General features: G+C 37.5%; 1 protein-coding gene across 1 annotated transcript in view; it reads right to left on the bottom strand.

The window, feature by feature from the left end:
• FAM171B (family with sequence similarity 171 member B) overlaps positions 1-17,364 on the bottom strand; it is a 66,874-nt gene extending 49,510 nt beyond the window's left edge. The window contains exon 1 of the mRNA XM_019754501.2: positions 16,961-17,364. Within this exon, the coding sequence (XP_019610060.2) occupies positions 16,961-17,180 (220 nt within the window). The 5' untranslated portion in view covers positions 17,181-17,364. The remainder of the gene's footprint in view (positions 1-16,960) is intronic.
• Between the last annotated feature and the right edge of the window lie 4,664 nt (positions 17,365-22,028).

Here is a 22,028-nt window from a genome sequence, read left to right as displayed (position 1 = left end):
AAAAAGAAAAAATTCTCCTTATTCCTTTCCAGCCACCTCCTTTTATGTAGGCTCTAAAACTGTGGTGATCAAAAACAGGTAATTAAGCCATAAACAGTCAGGAAATAGCCTCTTATTAACTGAGTTTGTCTCTCCTGCCCTGGTGTTCCCACAGCACTTTGAAACTTTAATAGGCATAATATGATATCTTCCTATACTCTGCTAAATTATATTTTATCTATATATGTTTATGTTCTCTCCACCAATAAATATTAGGTATCTTGAGAGCAGAAAACTTGCTCTTCAAAGTTCCTTCAAAAAGTCAGAGACTCCACATGGTAAAGCTTACCTGCACTTGCTATACTGAATTTGAGTGTTATACTATACACCCATCTCTCCATTTGATTGTTTGAATAATTTTCCATTTTTGAATTTCTGTATATCATATTTAATTTTTAATGATGAGACTTTACAGACTAAGATATTGCCACCTCTACAGTAAAAATTTCAAATTCTTTCTCTAATGACAAAGCCTTGAGAGAACAGCATAAGCAGCTTTAGGTTAAGCCCTGAGTGATAGAGGTCAAGTCTTATATTCAGCCAGCCATCAATTTAGACACAGATGCCTCATTAGCCTTCACCACACTTGTCAATCAATTCCACCTAACCAATCAAGAAGCAAACATTTATCCCTCGATCTAACCTTTCAGAAAGCTATTACTGTGAACCCAGTACAAGTCCAGGGTTGAGACTGCCTTCCTGCCACTTGGCAGGCTCTGGAAGTATAGAGCAACAAAGATCAGTCTGACATGGCTGAATCCTTTGTTTTCAGTTACATTTGAAATGGATTAAAAAAAAAAATCCTAATCTACTTGCTCCAATTGATTTTTGCCCTATGAGCTTTCTAAACCTTCATGTGTTCTGTTTAATTTTTTACTTTAATTTGAATACAACCTATATCATGACTAAGAATTTTTAGTAAACTCCTGATGAATTCTATTTGGCCTTTATAATTCATGACTTTCTCCTGCTTCCTACTTAGAGAAATAAGAATGGCAAATAGTTTCTGAACACTTTCCTCTTAATATGTAGTTTATAATTTTACTCCATTCTTTCATCCCATCTTTTAATGAAAACTCCTTAGTGTTGTTTTGCTTGTAAATATTGTTAACATTAGAAAATTTTAAGCTGGTTAGATGCTAACCATCATGCCAATTTGAGAATTCAAATGACCTCGAATTTCACAGAACACAATCCTCTAGAACTAATCAATATATTCATCAATTAGCTGCCTCCATTAGGATGTGAATGCCCTTTGCTGTGGAGTAGTAACCACAATACTAGAGAGAAACAATTTACTGCACTTCTGAGGTATGTATTAAAAAATAAATAAGATTTCATTGCTATGCAGCAGAATTCTTTCCTAAAGAGAGTGCTACAAGACACACCATTTTAATGGATAAATAATACTTGCCAGCACAATGCCAAGGCTAGCAACAAGAAAGAAGGAAAGCTGCAAAACATTCTTGTTTTTTCCACAGAGAAGAAACACTATCTTTATAATATGAAGTTTTCCAAAAGGACCACAGCCAATATTCATTGGCTTATTTTTATGCTGACAATATTCTAGCTCATGTTAAGATTTTCTGGACAAAATAATAATAATAATAATAAACTGTTTGAATTCAGCCTTAAGAGCCAATTTGCTTTCTCAGCAAAACAAAAGGAATCAATATAATAGTGAAAACTTGGAGCTCACAGATGAATACCTCACTCTGATTCTTGGCTTTCAAATATATTTTACTTGCTTTAGATAATGTTCCAAAGACAATGTTGTTTCTAGGTTGTCTTAAAAGAAAAACAGTACTTTGATTCCAGGAGATGTTTTAATACTTCTTACTACTGAAACTTTTATGTACTTTTAGAGTCAATTTACAGGAAATACAACAAAACAATAAAAACAAATCCAGCCTCATTTACTAGAAAGTTGTAAACCTGGTGTGTTACCTTTTCTCTCATTACCTACTCAGCCATTAGTAACCTAATATCATAGAACATAAATCAGGACAGAATAGTCGCACTTCTGAAATACTTAATTTACTAAAAATTATCTCTAATAATAACAGTAAATTAAGTTCTAGTATTTCATATACATTAACTTACCAACAATTCTGCATGGTAAGTCCCATTTTCTCTACATCAGAGAAAGTTTAGTGTGCCCAAGAGCACACCTAAGAAGAGACAGAGCAGATTTTGAACTCCAGTTGCCTAAACTCCAAAGCCCCATGTTCTAGCCACCAAATCAATCACCCTAGAATGGTGAAGACATCAACCACAGAAGCACGTGTAAGCGCACAGAAACTGAAACCTCGGTTCTGACCTGACCAACCATACCTGGGCTCTGCTTCCTTTTACAACCCCATCCCACAGCCCCCTCCTCCCACTCCAGGGCAGCCACACTGGCCTTTCATGTCTAATGCACCAAGGCCTGACCTCTCCAACATTACAATCATGAACTAACATTCAGCTAGTCACTGAATTTTTTAAAATGCCAAGAAAAGAAGATAATGATTGGCCTCATTTATTTATTATGCTGTTTGTGGCAAAGAGAACTTCTATTTGATAATTACTGAAGATTGATTAACTAATTGTTTGCAATGGAGATTTAGAAATTTGTTTTTATAAGTCAGAGGCCCTAAAGAAGTATTTTGAAGACAGAAAAAAATTCCTGTTTAGAATCCTAAGGATATCTAATTTAGTACTGTGAATTGAGAGGAAAATGAAGGTGAGAAAAGGAGGGGAGCGGGAGCGAGAGGCATGAGATTATCATCATGGACCAAAAAGTGACAAAACTCAGTGCTAATAAGAGACAGAAAAATAAATGTAGACATGCAAAGAAACAAAAATATAGAAAAGGGAAAGAAAAATGACTCTAAAAAGTGCTCCGGGATTAAGAATTGTACTTTGATCTATTAGTATCATGATTGATTGACAGTGCTCAATTTTAAAGCATCACATAGCAGTATTCATCTTCCAATTCATTTTAATGCCATCAGCATTTGCCCAAATTCATAAATTTAAGAACATTTTTTAATTAACACGAATTTTGGAGTTCCTACTATGTGTCTAGCACTGTGATAAGCATGAGGACTAAATATATAAACAACACAAGATACTTAGTTCCTTAGATATTTCTCTTAATATATACAATCATAACGTGTTATGAATCAACATTATGTATTTATTGAGCACTTACTGAGTGTTAGGCATTCTGGAATGTAAATTGAGTGAATATACCTATTCATTCTGAAGGGATTCAGACACTCATGAGAGACACAAAATAAACACACCAGAAACAATTAGAGACTAATTTAAAACAACATATTATCAAGTATTAAATCACCAAATAGAGATTATAAGTGATCTAGTAAAAGAAAAATAATTGTGGACTAGAAAAGCTTCATGAAGAAAGTAGAGCTAAGGTGATTTCTTGCTGGAGTTAGGAATAGATAGAGGGAGGGCAGTTCCAATGGGTAGAGAAAAGTCTCTACAGATTTAAAATTTGCTTTGACTTGGACTTAGTTTAGGAAATAACATATGGAGCAAGTTAAGCTTTTGGGTTTAATAGAAATCCAACCGGAATTTGCTGCGGCAAAAATGGAAATTTATCAACTCATGAAATACAAGGGACAGTTGTACAAGCAAACCACAGGGATGACAATTATCCTACTGGATCTTGGGTATGACTGGAACCAGGAACTCCATCTCCTTGTACTGGCTTCATTCTTTGTGTTCAAAGGCTATAGGCTCTTTCCACGTGGTGGGGAGCAAGGCTGATGACAACTCTCATGTTTTATATCTTACCATTTCCACCATCAAATATGGATGGATTAGGGTGGCATAAGTAAAAAACAGGGCAAAAGAGGTACCAGATAGATAATTCTAAGTATGTTCACCATAAAAGTTACATGTTAAGAGCTGACCAATGGGAAACGATGCAAGATTGGTAGGAAGTGACCAAAGAACAAAATAAATTGAAAGCCTGGCAGAACCTCTGGTTATGGAGAGTAATGTAGCTAAAACGCTATCTTTCTACAAAACTCAGTCTTACCACAAGTTGGTGGACAAGTAATATAAGTAAAATGTTATTTGCACAAATATCACAACAAAGTGAAACCTTCTTAAGAATTTGCCACATACAGTCTACAAAATTCATTTATTCATTCATTACTTGAAGATCTGTACCTTTTCCTCATTTTTATATATAGTTCCTTAAAAAGTTGTAGGTAATTGTTTTATTATTTCAAAAAAAGTTACTTTCCCACAGAAAATTTCACCCAGATCTTAAGAGAGGCATGCAGAAGGGGATGCCTCTCTTAAGATCTGGCTAGGGATGAAAAGTCAAGATGCATACAATTACCTTTCAATTGTTTCAGCAATACCCCATGTGTATCTGTGTGTGTGTGTGTGTGTGTGTGTGTGTGTGTGTGTATACAGACAGTGAGAGAGATAAAGCAAATAAAAACATTTAACACTACTGCATCTTGGTGGAGGGTATATGAATGTTTGTTATACTACTTCAATTTTTCAGTATGTTTCATTATAAAAAGTTGGAGAGAAGTAGAAGCCTGACAGAAGAGTTCAACTTTTAATGACAACATGAAAGCTTAAGCAAAGAAAGCAGTGTTTCAGGAAGATGCATGCAGTAAGGATGTGCTTTGAGTGAGAGGAGGGAAAAAAATAGGGAGACCTCATAGATTCGTGTAACAGTCCAAACAGACGGAGTGGGGGCCTGGAGAGAGAAAGGGGCTATGAAAATAAAACAGAAGGAATGAACACCAAAGACACTGTAATGGATACTTAAAAGAACCCAGTGAGTGACAGGTGAGTGTGAGAGAGAGAGAAGATAGAATCAATGATGACCGCAGGTTTTTTAGGTCAGATGATTAGAGAAAGGATAGAAATAGATAACATCTAAAATGGGAGCAGATCTATTGGGTTAAGGCAATACCTTTCATTAAATAGATTTATATGTGTAAATACAGTTCACATTCTGAATGGTGGTATGTGTGATTTAATCTCCTCATTAGTCTCTGAGAGCCCAGAAGACAACATACCCCACAAGTACCATGAGAGGCAAACATACTGGGACTGGAGCCCGAGGGAGAAGAGCCATTGTCAGTCCATATGCTCCCTCTGTTAAGCCACCTGTTTCAGTGTCTCAGTTCCTCTAGCCTAGGAGATTTAACGAATTTCAGAGTTTAAAAAAAAAAAAAAAGTGCAAAAACTACATGACAGGGTGTTTTAAGTTGGAAAGAGCAAACTGATTCTATCCACAATACATCAATGTACACAGCTTAAAGTGAAGGTGATACTCTTTCATGCTTTGGTCATTTTCAGCTAAATGGCCTCTTGCTATGAGTACATCTCTAGATTAACCTTAACGGAGAAAAACTTCATAAATACATACCATTTCTATTAGTTTTCATAAACTTTCTGATTTTGCAGAAAACCAGGCAACTGCTATGTGCTATTACATATTTTAGAAGTCTCAAGATGGTGCAACCACGATCATTAACAAAATATATTTAAAATCACTCACTGCCATGTGGTGGGGTGTGGAAATGAAATCTGGGGTCACTAAAAGGGAAAGAAGAGAAGCCAAGTTGTTTTCATGATAGACTGGGGAAATGGCCAGCAGGCTGGCACAGATGGCTATGGGGGGAAGAGGTTACAGAAGACATCGAGACACAACTGGTCTGTGTTGTCTTCATTTTGAGGACTGGTAGTATGTTAAGAAAACAGCATAATTTGGTCAAGGTTATGTATCATGCTGTTTTAATGGCACAGGAAAATATTTCTGCTATTGTCAACGTAAAGGCAAAAAGTACCAATTCATTTACTAGCTCACAGTAGATCTAAATTGGTAGAAATGGGGCTTATGTTTGAATACTGAACTCAATTCCTTTATTTAAGAAAGGAGGGTGCATCATCAGTCTGGTGTCTTCAAGAAATATGGGCACTATGGGAGAAACTAAATTATTTTTTATCTTTTCTAACAATATGGAATGATGAGCCATAAAAGTAAGAAATACAAAGAATTCTAGAGAATACTTAAGCTAAAGTGGAATATATTGCTATCACAGAAAGAAATGGAAAAAATAGCTCTAAATCAAAAATTTTTTTTAAATTATTTCCTTCTGCTTTTCCACATCACTTTGCAACTCACTTTAAGTGTGCTTTCTTCCAGGAAACAGGCCAAATTACTTCCCTCCAAACCCATGTTTCCACAGAATCCTATATACCCCTCTAATATTGCACTGATCATACTCATATCATATGCAATAATCTCTGTATCTATGTCCATACTGGGTGTTCTCTGCAATAGTGATGATAAAGTGCCTGGCAAATAGCAGATACTCGATGAGTTTTGTTTAAAAAAAGAAAAAATGAATGGAATAAGTCACTGTAGGACTCTTGTATGTTATCTCTAGCCCCATATATACGCCAACATATGTTGTGTTAAATTTGAATAAATACCAGTTCCTCTTTCCTGCCTAAAGCAGGCATCACTCTTGATCCAAAACCTGTGTACTCTGGCCACTTCACTCCAAAAGTCCTACAGCCTTTACACCACGTAATATCCTTTTTATATATACACTCTCTAGAGAAGCCAGCTCAAGCTTGGGATGAAAGAAGATATTCAATTGCACAAATATTTATCTATGTGGAGCATTCATTTATTCATTCAATAAATATTATATAGGAATTCAGCCCCAAGCAAAATAATTATTGCGCCTGGCCTCACTTGGTTTCCTATCTAAAGACAAACACGCAAATATGGAACAGGTGCCTAGCTACAGATCAATTACATACCTTCAACAAGTAGGAGGTGCTTAGGAGAGTACTATCTCGGATTGGAAAGTCGAAGACAACCTATATAAAAGAAGTTGCATGTAAACTAAGATCCTAAGTTTGGATGCAATTAACTAGGTGAATGGGGGATGGGGAGGGTGTGTGTGTGTGTGTGTGTGTGTGTGTGTGTTCTGGATCAACTGCTGCAAGCAGAGACATCTGTGTAAATGCCCTAAGGTACAAAACCTGTCACATTCAAGGTAAGAGCACTGGTCCACAGTGATGAAAAGTGGGAGAAGCTGGAGCTGAGACTGGAGTGGTGAATTATGCAAAGCCGTACAGGTCATGTTAAGACGTTCAACTTGGTTCTCAGTGTCATGGGAAGCCAGATCAGATTTTTACTTAAAAATAAAATCATCATTGTTGGGGTAGGTAGATAATCCCCATGGTTGCTTTGGGGAGTATGGATTTTAAAGTTAGGACTGATAACCTGACTACAGCATAAGAGTAATGTGAGCTAGAGCAGGGGCTCTGAAGATGGAGAAAAACTAACAGGAGGAATACTCATGAGATAGACTTGATGTGGTTTGGTGATTGAATAGATGGAGAGGAGGTAGAGGAAGTGGCAAGGACAGCACCCTCAGCTCTCCATTGTTGAAAAGTGGGGCAGTTTATTGGTTTTCAATAACAATAAGGGAGGAGATTTTTTTTATACTGGAAGGGGTGGTGGAAAATCAAGGCTCCAGTTTTAAACATGCTTAAACTGAGATACCTGTGATATTGCCATCATAAAGATGTCAAAATAACTGGTGGATAAATTTAGGAGCGAGCTCGGAGGAGTCTTAGTACATAGATGGTACTTAAAGCAACCAGAGTGGATGAGATCACCTCCTGAAAGAGGACAGTGAGAAAAGTCAGGGGATGTTAAATTAAATGGAAAAAACAAACTATTTTTTTAAATTAAAGTTTATTGGAGTGACAATTGTTAGTAAAGTTACATAGATTTCAGGTGTATAATTCTGTATTACATCATCTATAAATCCCATTGTGTGTTCACCACCCAGAGTCAGTTCTCCTTCCATCACCATATATTTGATCCCCTTTACCCTCATCTACCACCCTCCTCCCCACTTACCCTCTGGTAACTACTAAACTATTGTCTATGTCTATGAGTTTTTGTTTCTCATAATAAACTTTTTTCTACTGTAAAGTTTTAGAATATAAAGGTATTTTAATGACCTATAGATTACAGTATCAAACATTTCATGGTTATAATATTAAGTATATGTTTTAAATATAACTATTGCAAAGCAAATTATTCAAGAGTTACAGGCTTGATACTGTATTATTGGTAAGGAATATTGGTAGAAAATAAAGAGCAGTAAATTGCGTCACTATATTTTCATTGGTCTTTATCATACCTATCTCTAAGCTGCTGGATCCATGAGGGGCACCACATATAGTAACTGCATATAGCGTTCTGGTCAGTGAGCCAGTCCATATATCAGGAAACACAATGGCCACAGTAAGACTTAGACTTGCCAAGGGTGCCTAAGTCTTTTTTACCTCCATGTCTTTGTTCCATGCTGTTCTTTGAAGCCTCAGCTTTCCAAGTCTCAACACATGCTATCCTTTATCTTTGGAACATCAGAATGTGTTGAAATACAAATTTCTCCATTGGGATTTTCAAATGAAAGAAAAACTGCAATATAAAGCTATTTCGCAAAACAAATTCTTCACTCTGCTATTCGCTCTTCCAATGTAATCAGTTATGAGTGAAACCAAGAGAGGTGTGACTCAAAAAGGTAAGGAAAATATGGGTTTCGCTGAGTTTAGAAATTATATTAATTCCGAAAGCCTGGAAGAGGACTGGCAATGAAAATAGCAAATTCAAAGGTGGATTTAAATTGCTGTAGGCTAAAATTACTATTTTGACCCCCAAAGTGTTTAAACACCAAAGGTTAAGACTTGTTTCAGCAGGTGGGGGAAGGCTTACGTTTTTATAAATGCATTCTTTGGGAATTAATAACAACTAGGGTAGGCCCTTATCTGCTAAGACTGACTGAGTTTATAATCAGACCTGGAAGGATTAAATAACTCACAAAGTCATCAGAGCCCTTATTAAGATTATTAACTTAATCTCAGTGACCCTATCCTTCAGTGGACTAGCCAAGGGGCAGAGTTTCTGGGTTGACTGCCAAAGACTTCTGAATAGAGGGTCTTTTCAGGTGTAAGGTTTCCCTCCAGTTTTTCATATAACGAAAGTTGGACATAAAACAATTCAAAATCATGTGATTTATCAAAAGGTATTGGTTTGTGTATTGATGGCCATTTTATAAACAGAATGAAAAAGGCAAAGGATGAAAGAACTGACCAAGGTGCATATTAAGCAATCAGTTCTTTTAAGGGTTGCCTTCTGGCAGGATTGGTTATGTTATTGTCGCGCTTACTCATTTTACCCATTACATGTGCACAATAACAGAAACACTTCACATGTTAAGAAAACACAAAAATGTTACTTGAGTCTGAATGTTACCTTTGTTCTTTTCTTATTGAGTCTACTTACAAAGGCCTAATTAACCGAAGCAGGTTTTATCAACCATTTGGTGGGGGTCAAGGATTCCTTTGAAAATCTTACAGATGCTCTAAACACTAGATAATTGCAGATTGTATCATTAATTTCAGGGTGCTCATGCATCCCCTACACCCTCCACTGGCTCCCTAGAACTTCTGCTGTAGAAGGTACAAGACACAAAGAGTCCCTTAAACATATGGGGGAGAAAAAGATTTACTACTTGTGTGTACTTTCCTCCCACACAAACTTACTTGACCCTCTCTGATACTTGTCACAGTAGGTTATTATAACTCTCTTTTTCTCATGAGCCTCCAAAAACTTTACCTCCTTCACTTTTACATCCTATATTTATTAAGCTTTATTGATTCCCCCCCATTAGAAATACCAGGATATAGAAGCAATTTAAAAATACACCTCTTTTAACTCTTCTGATTGACAAACTTGAATAAGCTGGTATAGAAAGTTTAGATTATAAAAAAGCTCACTCATCATAGTTAAATTTGCTGTGAATGAAATTATCAAATTATCCTCCTTAAATAACAGTTTTATCAGACGTTGTAACTACCACATTTCTTTTATGATGTGGATGTGTTCTAGTTTACATCACACACTTTTCAAATGCTGCCAGAACAAAGCACTTAAGAGGTCATTTCTATCTCATTCTAGTTCCAAGAGCCTATAATTCCAAAAAGTCTTATTATAGTCTGTGAAGTGAAAACTTTTGTTTAATCATTACATATTTTAATGGATATTAGGCATTACTTCATTATAAATAGCATTAGAAGATCAGATTAGTTGTTTCATACATTACTATAGAAATATTTTTCTTGCATATGATAACAAATGAAAGTTAAACTCTGATTAATATTTTTCAAAAATTGCAATTTTGAGGCAGTATTAAATAACAGCTTTTCTGCTAAAATTCCAGAATCTAATAGCACTTTGTAAAGTGTACTTTGGGAAGTACTTATTTTATGAAGATAAGTTATTTGTCTTTAAATGCAAATATCTGGAATATACCGATCATTTAAAAATAAATGAGTAGATATATTTTGTAACTTCAGGTATACAAATTGAATTAATCATAATTCATGATTCATGACACACTTATTGATCCATGCGTGGTTCATTTTACTTAGAAAAATAGTTAAATAAATCCTACTATGCCCATTATTCTCGGTGACACTTTTCCCCTTACACAAAAAGTATGGCCTCCCATTTTACAGTAAATGGATATTCTCTTGGTAATCTTGTCTCAGTCACCCAGCCATTTATAAACAAACCATACTCATGCAAATATGAAAGAACATTAGTAGCACGTTTAAAGTTTTCGAGAAACATAATCTAACTATATAGAGGCACACTTGACAGCTTAAATTCTATTCTTTCCAAAAACACAGGGGAGTAAGCAATGGTGAGATAGGTATCAAAATCCAGTAAATCACAAAATCCAGGACCTTCGAAGCTGCTATTCAACTCCTGGTTATAGTTAACTCCTTAGGAAAAACAGTTCATCCATCTACCCATCCTGTGTCTGTCACATTCCTGTTACGAAAAGGAGTAAGTAGGTAGGAATAAAACCAGGGACACTGGTTTTATTTTATTTTAGAAAGGCCACAGGATATAGAATTCTATAACATCCCTGGAGCACTTGCCCCAGAGGTATGTCAGGGAGCTCATGGCATGAACCCAGGGTTGAGAGTGGACATTTCTCCCAGCTTCCAATTGGTCACCTGCAGTCCAACTAACATTTAGGTCCACAGATATGAACTGCTATTGGCTTAGCTATCTAAATGCTCTAAATTTCAGCAGGGATAGCAAGTGAATTAAAGCTATGTGGTTTGTAAATAATATTTCTTTACTGAACAGGAACAAAAATAAACAAAGTACAAGAACAAATAATACTGGCAAATGTTTATTTTACTTTTAAATTATTTCCTAAATTGTAACGATATAGAAACATACTTGAGAAAAAGAGTACATTAAATAGAAATTGAAGTCTCACTCTCATAAGTAAATTAATTTTAAATCTTCATTTCTGTGACGACATAGAACCTTAATGTGGACAGCTTAACAGGCATTATTATCAACTCAAGTTTTCAGAGATGTGTACTACGTTACTGAGGCATTTTACAGTCTTGGTTCAGTAGGTCACTGAGGCTGATTTGACATGTTAGTAATGATTACCATTTCCTTGACACCCTCTACCCTACATGAAACGGCACTCAGAATCACTCATTCATTTCAGGCCCAAGTAAACTGGCCTTTATACTCACAGACATCATGAACATGTATTTAAGACTACTGCCTAGTCCTGATGACATAGACAGTCATAAAAGAAAAAGAACTTAGGCACAGAATCTGATATGTCTTGGACATATGGATCATGCTTACAAAAAAGGCCAATTAAACGGACATCTTCAAACAGAATCTTCAAAGCAAACAGAAGCTGTTTTCTTAAGCTTATGATGTACTTTACTACAGCACACAGCTTTCATAGTTTTAGAATTTTCCAGGTAAACACTCCAAAGCACACTTTTTACCAATAGTAGATGGAAATATTATATCCATTTCCTAGTTAAAGCAATTTGGACAAAAGGAAATTTTAAGACATATTACACTACACCAAGTGAATGAATGATAATACTGCAGCTAACCTAGTTAGACAGAACATTGAAAGAGAATCAAGTTCAATATTTATATACTTTGGGGGAAGAGTTTTGTTTCAGAAAAATATTTGGTAGTTTCTGTTCAGTCACATTAAGAATATTGAAAAATCACCACTAAAACAAATTGGACTCAAATTTAACACAATGGCATGTGTTTTCCAACCTGTAATCAACACCAAGAAATAGCTCCCTTTGGTTATTAAAATCCTGGAAAGAAATTATAATTACCCCATAGGGGAATATGGCCTTCAAAACATGAGTACTTTATATATAACACTAGATTTCTAATTCCACTTTTCCTATTGATTTTCAAATTCCTTGAAGAACAACAAAAAGCAGATAAATAAATGCTTTCGTGGATGGAAGATTTCAATCAGGTTTGTTTAAATTATTTGTGTTCTGAGAAAAGCAATATAGTTTTTCATACAATATGTCCAAACATAAAGTATGCTGTAATAATCTATATCAAATTTCATTAATGTAAATGAAGTTTTATTAAGTGAGGTAGGTTCCAGGTATATAGAACATAAAAAATATTTTTTTAACTTCAAAAGTGTACCACTTGGCCCACTAATTCCACTCCTCCAAAACGCAACTCCAATACCACTCCAGAGATATGAAGACATGTCCACACAAAGATTTGTACAAGAATATAGCAGTTCCATTTACAATACCTAAAACTGGAAGCAACCCAAATATCCATCAACAGAAAAAGTGATAAACCAAACACAATGGTAATTTATACAATGAAAATACTACTCAGCAGTAAAAAGGAATAAACTATTGAACAGGCAACATCAATGAAACCTATGGAAATTAGAATGAGCTAAAGAAGCTAGACACAAAAAGAGTATGTGCCATATGATTTCATCTTATGAAGTTCTAGAAAATTCAAAATTAATCTATGATGATAACAATCAGAAAAGTAGTTGTCTCTGGATAAGAGGCAGAAATTGCCTGGGAAGGAAGCACGAGGGAACTTTCTAGGGTGATGTAAATGTTTTTTATCTTGACGGGGTGATGGTTACACAGTTATATCCATTTGTCAAAATAGTACAGTTAAGATATGTACATTTAAATATATGTACATTTTACCTTAAAAAAAAAAAAAAAAGAAGCCCGCATTGTGAAAATGGGTGGAGGTTTGAGTGAAATAATTACAGCAGAATTTGATCGTTGTTAAAGCTGGGTGATGGGTATTGGCTTTTTAAAAATAATTCTATTTACTTTCTATATATTTGACATTTTCCAAAATAAAAAGTTTAAATTATGTATCAGTGAAATATGCAATCAAAAAATTTTATGCTATGAAAATACACCTCTCAAAAGCTTTCTCTATATGCAGAAGATATTAAAATCCAGGGAGATCCCCTGTGTCTGTGCTTCACACAGAAAATTTGAAATGGAGCTCATTATTTTCTCCAGCTCCCCTCACCCCCCCCCAGCATACCTCCCATCTAATGGCCCATCTGAGTGAATATGATATGCTTGTCTCAGCTACCACCAGCCCCCAAATTAATTCTTCCCTGGCCACTCAAATATTTATTTCTAACAAACTTTGGTACAGATGGAGAAATCAGAGCTGCTGCATACACTGGAGAAAATAATTGACTTGATAGATCTCATTAGTCTTTATTCTCACTACCCTCTGAAGATGGTGTTTTGTAATTTAATGAGAAAATGTAAATAAACCGTTTTTAAATCCTGATTTTTTAAATCTCATATTCAACTTTTTCTTAACCTCAGGGTTTTTCTTTTATTTCTCAGCAATACAAAGAGACATAAATTTTCAGAATAATAAAATAAAAAGAATAGTAACCAATATCAATGTCTCTACTATGAACTGATATGCTCAGCATGTACCAGTTCCAAGTGTGTCTTATTAGTTTTCAAGATTTTGCCTGAGAAAAGCCATATAGTTTTTCACACAATATGTCCAAAGAATCAGAAGCACTATACCCAGGCAAAGAAAGAATGAACTCTGGCTCAATCACACCTGTTTAAAGATACGTTAATACCCTCTTAGGTGATAAGAGGATGATAAGTACATTCGAATAAAGAATCTTCCTGACAGAACCTAATAATTGGATTCTGGTATTGGTATCAATCAATTCTCTATAGTCAACATAAGATAAACAATGAAATTAGCTAATACTAAAGATCTAAAATTTATATGCTTTATAACCTCTACTTACAAATATTTCTACCTAACATTTCTATATTTTGTATATAACCCCTACCAGATTCCAATGAAGAATTTCACAAGATGTTATATAACAAATACTCAGAAAGTGAAAGTGATCCTTGATGCCCGCATTTAGTTTCTTTCTTTCTTTCTTTCTTTCTTTCTTTCTTTCTTTCTTTCTTTCTTTCTTTCTTTCTTTCTTTCTTTCTTTCTTTCTTTCTTTCTTTCTTTCTTTCATTCAACAAACCTATGCATGCCTATGCATACCAGGTACTTTTCTAGGTACTAGAAACATGATAATTTAATATAATAGTGAACAAAACAAAATTTATGCCCTCATAGAGCTTATACTCCAGTAAGGGGAGACAGGCTTATAAGAAGGGCTGAGAATACTAAGTGCCATGGAGGAGAATCACTAAGAAAGGGTATACAGATGGCTAATTTCATATAGCTGGTCAGGAAAGGGCTACCCTGGTAGTGAGCAAACCTGAAGGATGTGAAATACCAGAATTCCAGGCAGAGAAAATGGCAAGGGTCAGAGCTGTGGGAGATGGCACGGGGAGGAGCAGACAGGGGATCTGGGCCTTTCCAGGCCATTTCCAGGATCTGGGCATCTCCTGTGAGAGAGATGGGAAGCAATGGGAGAACTGTGAGCAAGAAGGTCCTATTTAATGTTTTTAAAAAGATTGCTAGTTGTGTAAGGAGAATAGACAGCAGAGGAAGAAAGGTTAAAGCAGGAAGACCAGTTCAATCTAGAGATCACAATGCACTCAGAGAAATACTTTAACTTCATTTGTTTATAGCTTGTGCTTCATTATATGACTTGATATTCCAATAACTAAAACAGCAATTACTTGCTTGTTCTCTTGTTTACCATGGGCTTGGGGAGCTAGAGTTTTTAAGGGAAAGCAAGAGTCATCACATGTTACTTTTCAGGCTCTAGGTTGAACTATTGGATAGTGGTTCCCTTTTCTCAATCAGTCGAATAGGTAAATAAGACAAAAACTGTTAGTTTCCCAAACAATCACCGTTTTCAAAAATATTACCTCACAAATATCAGGAAACAAATATTTTATTGTGCACACTGTATACAAAAGATTTCATATTATTGCTGTTATTCATAACCCTCATCACAACATATCTATATTATAGTAGTCAAAGCCATTTAACTAATGTTCCTGAAAGATAAATCAAAATAAAAATATACTGCAAACTATAAAATCCATCAGTACTCTCTGACTTCTGTTTTGTATTTAATTTATGGAATCCCTGTCATATTGAAGACAGGCTCTCAATTACCCTCCTATCTTTAACTTCTTTAAGTTTAGCAATAGCAGCCTCGCCCAAACCATGCTGTTAGCACTAGGTAGGAAAACCACCACACACTCACTGCATACCTTTCAGGACTTGTAGCCACACTTGAGTGTTATTAATTGCTTGAAGAGGGTGTCAGAAACACATGCTTTCCTGCACACTTTGGTGATTTCATTCTTTGCTCAGAGCACTCTGACAAATTAAATCATCCTGGCTGTGTTTGAATCACAGCTGGGATGCCTGAGTATTGCTCTCCGATGATGAGCAAGCAGTACAAAATAAGATGCTGATTCCACTCTTTAAAATCTCATTTTCAGCATCTTGTATAATGTTACTAGGCAGGATTTTAAAACAAAAATAAATGTTATAATATAATTCACTCTGTTTTTGCAGGAATGTAAGCCCTTTGCCAACAAATCAAATTTTTTTTTTCTTTCCAAATAGCAGGTGGCACCTACAGTGGGGAAGGGAACTGGGGTTGGGTGGGGGTGGGGAAAGGCTATTAAAATGGATAATCCAGCTTTTTGCTTACCCGTGGGATTTTAAAGGGGGTAGAATGAGGCAGGAACTGAGGGGCCCTTACAGCTCCATATACTATAGTGTATTTCCTCACACCCTCAGTGAAGTGTCAAGAAACAAGTAAGGAGATTCCCCTTTCTGGGGGCCGGCTTTGCTGTACTAAGATCACCACGGACTTTATCTTGTCTGTCCCCTCTCCTTTCCCCTTTCTTCAGTTACAAACTCCTATTTTCATTTTGTTTTGTTACATCTTATTATACAGACATTCAAGGCATTCTTGCAAACTGCATTAAAACCTTCCCAAGATAATAAGAGGTAGAAACAAATAATAAACCATTTCTTTCTCCATGTCTAAATTTAAATATTGCAGGCAGGCGGGGTGAAATGATGAAAAGGAGTGTGTGGGTGTCTATTGCAAGATTTTTCAGTCTCTAGGAGAGAAAAGGATAAAGAACCGAATACTGAAGGGATTTGAGAACCGAGTGTGTGTGTGTGTGTGTGTGTGTGTGTGTGTGTGTGTGTGTGTGTGCAGTCAGGGCAGAGGGAAGAATTCAGGCGGGGGGGGGGGGGCGAAGAAAAGGATCAATCGAGGCAGTCACTCCCCGCCACCCCTTCCGTACCCTCCCCACCCCATTGCAGTGTTCTGTGCTTCCCAGAAGGCTCTTCACCCACGGGGCAGATTCCTGAAACCAAAGCAGAGCCCGAGTACTGGACAGGGAGATTGGAGAGACTGGGGAGCTGGAGATGGGTAGGGATAGGCGATGGGAAACAATCCGGCTAGGGAAGGGACAAGGAAGCCAGCGATGCTAAATGAGATCCCCAGCCGACACCGACAGGCAGGGAGGGCCAGGCTGCTGGACCTACCTGGAACGGCGACGGTGGAGGATGCCCCGGGCACCTCTGGCCTCTCCTCCTCAGCCTCCTCTCGCTGCCGTTGCTGCTGCTGCTGTTGCTGCTGGATGAGGCTGAGATCGGAGCGGCTGAGCTCGGCTCTGGCGGCCGCGGGGACCAGCCGCGCCTTCAGCAGCACCGCGGCCAGGCCAAGGAGCAGGGTGCAAGGGACGCGCCGGCTGAGCCTCGCCATGGCCGAGAGCCAGAGGGCCGCGGCGGCATATTGCGGGGCCCCGGGCGGCGGCGGGCGCCAGGGCTGCGGGCTCCGGCAGCGCCCGCTCGCTCCTTCTAGTGTTGTCTGCCTCGCACAACCTCCCCAGCAGGAGGAGGAGATCGGGAGGCGGAGGGGAAGCAGGAGGTGGGGGAGGAAGACGTGAGCATCCTCGCGCACGTGATGCGCGGGGCGGGGCGGGGCGATCCGGGAGCCCTGGGCCGCCGCTCCGCGGTCACCTGCGGCCCCGCTGCTCCGGCGGGATGCGCTCCGAGCTGTGCGGGGTGGTGGCTGGCCTCCCATGATGAACGAGAAAGGAGAGCCTTTCTGGGGGCTGGTGGACCTTCGTATCCTCCAGCCCCTACCGACGCCCCGGGAAATTTTGCAGAAAGTGGAATACAATTACCCCCACCTAATCCTAAAGTAGAAGCGAAGGTGATACATTGATTACCTCCTACAGCACTTAACGCAGCACCAGAGGATCAAAAAGCCAGGGACTCTTAACCACGCAGGCTTCGCCGCATCACGGCCATCACTGATTAGCTAGAAATTAAACTGCAGCTCTCCAGGCTTTTACTAAACTTCCTTTTTTTTTATGCTCGTGGGAATTTCTTTCTGTATTATAAAATATTGTAAATTACATTTTGTCTAATTGTAGCCCACACTTAATTGTTCAAAAAATATTATACTAAATGAGTACCAGGAGTTTACTCTGTGCTAGCATTTAGTCAGGTGTTTGGAAGAAGAAAGATACAGCCCGTGTATCCTAGGAGCTCACTGCCTGTTAGGACAGAGGAACATGAAAGCAAATTATAATCCAGTGTGGTGGTTGCCACTGGAGAAACACTGCAAAGTGCAGAGGTTGCAATGAATTGGAAGAAATTAACTATGTGGCATATGGAAGGAGTTATGCAATCCTGGGGGAGGTGGGGTTTATAGAAGAATAAGAGTTCCACACAGAGATGGGAGTAACCAGGTGGACTGAAAAGAGCCGTGTGTGTGTGTGTGTGTGTGTGTGTGTGTGTGTGTGTCTGTCTGTCTACGTGTGCACAAAGCCCAGAGGTGTTTAACAGGACAGTGTGCTTCATGTGAAGAATGATTGTGACAGAGCCAACAGTGTTTTATATTGAAAAGTGGAGATCAGGCCATTAAAAACATAATAGCAAACACTATAGTGGTACCTCAGTTTTCGAACGTCTCTGTTGACGAACATTTAGGTTTACGGACGCTGTAAATTTTATGGATCTATGGTATCATTAGATAGTAAAATTCACGCTAAATTTGCTGTTTTAGGGGTTGACTTTAAAGGTCTGAAACTGATTAATCCATTTTTGCATTACTTTCTATGGGGAAACCACGCCTCGGTTTTCAAACATTTCAGAACTCGGTCTTCTGGAACAGATTATGTTCAAAAACCGAGGTACCACTGTACTTACTATGTGCCAGGCACTGTTCAAGTGATTTACGTATAACTCCTATAATAATCTTGGATGCTCTATCAGGAAATTTACATTTACACTACTAGTGATTATGAAGTAGTGAAATCAATTAATCAAGAGCGGTGCTACCAGTCTGCATTTTAGAAGGATTATGTTGCTATCAGCAGAGAGGATGGATTATAGAAGGATAGATCCGAGGAGAGGAGACAGTGTTTGCCAAAGCCCTTGTGGAGATGCCAGAAGCTTGTGAGACTGAAAAGGAGAGGAGAGGAGTGGGAGATTCTTTATTTAGAGCAAGAATCAACAGAAATGGTTGACTATTTGGGTGGAGAAGGGAGGAGAGAGATGGGTATGTCTAGTATACCCAAATTGCCAGACTGATCCTGGGTGGCTGTTTATGACATCATCAAGATTATTAAATAATAATACTGACTGCAGAATAGGCGATAAGCCATGGTTTGTCCAGTTGTAATCTCTTTGTTTTTGGTGTGCTCCTGGAACATCTCACAGGACAATGTAAATGGGATATGTGACATCACAACATCATTTACCATCATAGTTGATTCAGCTGATTTGACTGAGCGGACAGTCTCTTTCTACCCTCACCATTCTTATGTATGTTCCTCCCAATGTTTCCAACTTTCTGGAAAAGAACAAACTTCTCAGTAGTAGAAAATTATTCTTTGATGAAGAGTATGAAAACAGTGCCTATATAACCACAAATTAAAACAATTAACAGGCATTGTTCGGACATTATCATGTTATATCCTCAGAGCAATCCTACAAATTAGCTTTCATTATCTTATTTAACAAATGGAAACATTGAAGATCAGAGAGGTTACCGACTTGCCCTAGGATACACTAATTATGTATAACATGTAACTTTACCTTTCTGCATTGTTCGGAACTTTTACCATGAGCTTGTACTGCTTTTTTTTTTAGTGATTTTAGACCCAATAAACTGTGTGGGTACAGAATCATTTGGAAAATAAATGCCAAAGTGAGGCCCCTACATTGAGTACCGTTGTTCTGTTATGGCTTTTCCTCACCTGTGTGAGCAGAAGCTAGTGAGAGGAAGCTGAATAAGGAGATCTGTGTCATCAAGCTGTTTTTGTTGCATTTTCTTCCAATTTACACCTCCCTACTCCTGGAGAGAACAAAGAAATGGAAATGACTCCAACAGCCTGACTGGCAGATCCAGAGGAAAGGAATACTGCCAGGATTTCTGTCATCCTGCCTTATGGTGGCCAAGTAATCATTGATATATTAGAAGCTGATCTTCTGGAGGCAAGCCACTGATTTTATGGCCTCCCATAGAGGGTGGACATCAAATCCTTCAATACTATGGACAGTCGAAAGAGATTTCTGTCAGTCAAAATGGTTTTTAGATGATATTTAAATGCTCCATTATTCATATATCTTATGCTTAATTTCTGTGCAATATACAAAAGCTATCAGATAATGACGCAATCAGGATCAGTGGATCAAAAATGTTGGTCAGAGACATAAAAGTCAACATACCTTAAATATATTTTAAACTGCTTATTTTACCTTAAATGAGTAAATGTCCATTCACTTACTAGTCTTTTGATGTAGTTCCAAGACATATTTTTTTTTTACTCTCTAACCACATCCTAGGGTTTGAAGTCATAAACCACAATTATAACGCACCTCTATGATTTGCAGTTTTAGTTTAAGTGGAGAAGTTCTTTGAAGACATTGACAAGCAATTTGAGTCCCAAATTCTTATTTTCAATTTTCCCCATATTTTTACAATTTTCTAACCCAATTAGTATTAAACTTAGTTTTCATAGAAAACCCTACTTTTCTTTTTCAAATGTATGTTTCATCTATACCTTATAATACATAGAACTGGCAAAAACAAATTTGTGAACACTCACAACTGACTTTCAGCACGCACATAAACAAACTGGTGGGGGCAAAACCAAGCAGACATTCAGGAAGGGGTGTCCTGCTAAGTGCATGTGCCTTAGTGGCAGTCAGTGTAATTTACAAAGGAATGGAAGAGGCTCCAGGAAGTTATTTTCAAGTTCATAATCCATGATACTGTTCATGCTTAATACAATGTAATCATTAATATTACATTGCACTTCATTTTTATAAAATGAAGCACTTCGTTTTTATAAAAATACGACAAGAACCATCAGAAAGTAAAGTATAAAACATACATGTATTATAGAATTGTTCTTCACTTAAGATCGATCAGCACCTCCCCATTGCTCTTAGCAGAAAGTCCAAAATCCCTAACCAGACTTACATCTTTTACACTCTACCACTCACTGCCCAAGCTCATCTTTTAATGAGAGAGCGAGAGAGAGACAGAGACAGAGACAGAGACAGAGAGACAGAGAGATCTTTTATTCCCTTGAACTAGATTTATTTGGGTTGCCCCTAGAGCTACCTTCACATATTGAGTTCTTCTGCCTGGAACTTGACTTCCTCACCCCTTTAACTGGCAAACTCCCATAAAGCCTGAACAGCTAGCTTAGACATTACTTCCTCCAGTATACATTTTCTGACACCCTGAGCTTTGATTAGGTGCCCCTGCTATCAGCTTGCATGACATCTCCTATTTCCCCGTAGCACTCTATTATTTAAAATGGGTATTGACTTGCCTGTACCCTAAATAGTGTAGATTCCACAAGTGCCAGAGTCATCATGTTCACAGCTGCCTACACTCCTATGATAGTGTCTAACATTGATTGATTACTTGGTTAATTAAATCAATAAATCAATTTTTAAGAAGCAGAAGTGCTGCTTCTAGAGGAGGGCCCTAGAATCAGACTGCTCTGATATCCACCACTCACAGCTATGTGATTTACACAAGACTCTAGACCTCAGTTTTTTCACCTGTGTAGTGGGAGAAATCATAGCACCTAAAGGAGGCAACCAAATGAGATACTGTAAAATACTTAAGAGTTCTTCGCTATAGAAACTGTTCAGTAAATGTCAGCTATGACTTCTTTTGTTAATAATGTCATATATGGTAATTCTGTTTTACTTACATATATTTTATAATATATATACAATTTCATGCCATATATAGTTGATTCTTTTTTTTTTTTTTTTGGTAGTTATGGTTTATAAAGTCACTTTAAACACTGAATTAGCAAATACTGAACCATTGCTCCTAGGAAGAACATATAGGTTCTAATGAGCCTCTTGCAACATTTTCATCAACCCATCAATACATAACCGTACTTTAAAACACATATTTCTGTGTATAGACACCTTATTTATTTTATATTGTTGTTTCACTAATATTGAGCTCACAGCCAACTGCACTATAAGTCATATCTATAAGACGCTTACATATTTAACACATGTATCTGTAAGGCACACCACAGCCTTCTCGGGCTTAGGAACACTA

The sequence above is a fragment of the Rhinolophus sinicus genome, linkage group LG01 (genome assembly GCF_036562045.2).
Source record: "Rhinolophus sinicus isolate RSC01 linkage group LG01, ASM3656204v1, whole genome shotgun sequence".
In the NCBI taxonomy this organism is placed as follows: domain Eukaryota; kingdom Metazoa; phylum Chordata; class Mammalia; order Chiroptera; family Rhinolophidae; genus Rhinolophus; species Rhinolophus sinicus.
Note: the sequence above shows the minus strand (reverse complement) of the source record. Positions and strands in the feature narration are given on the sequence as shown.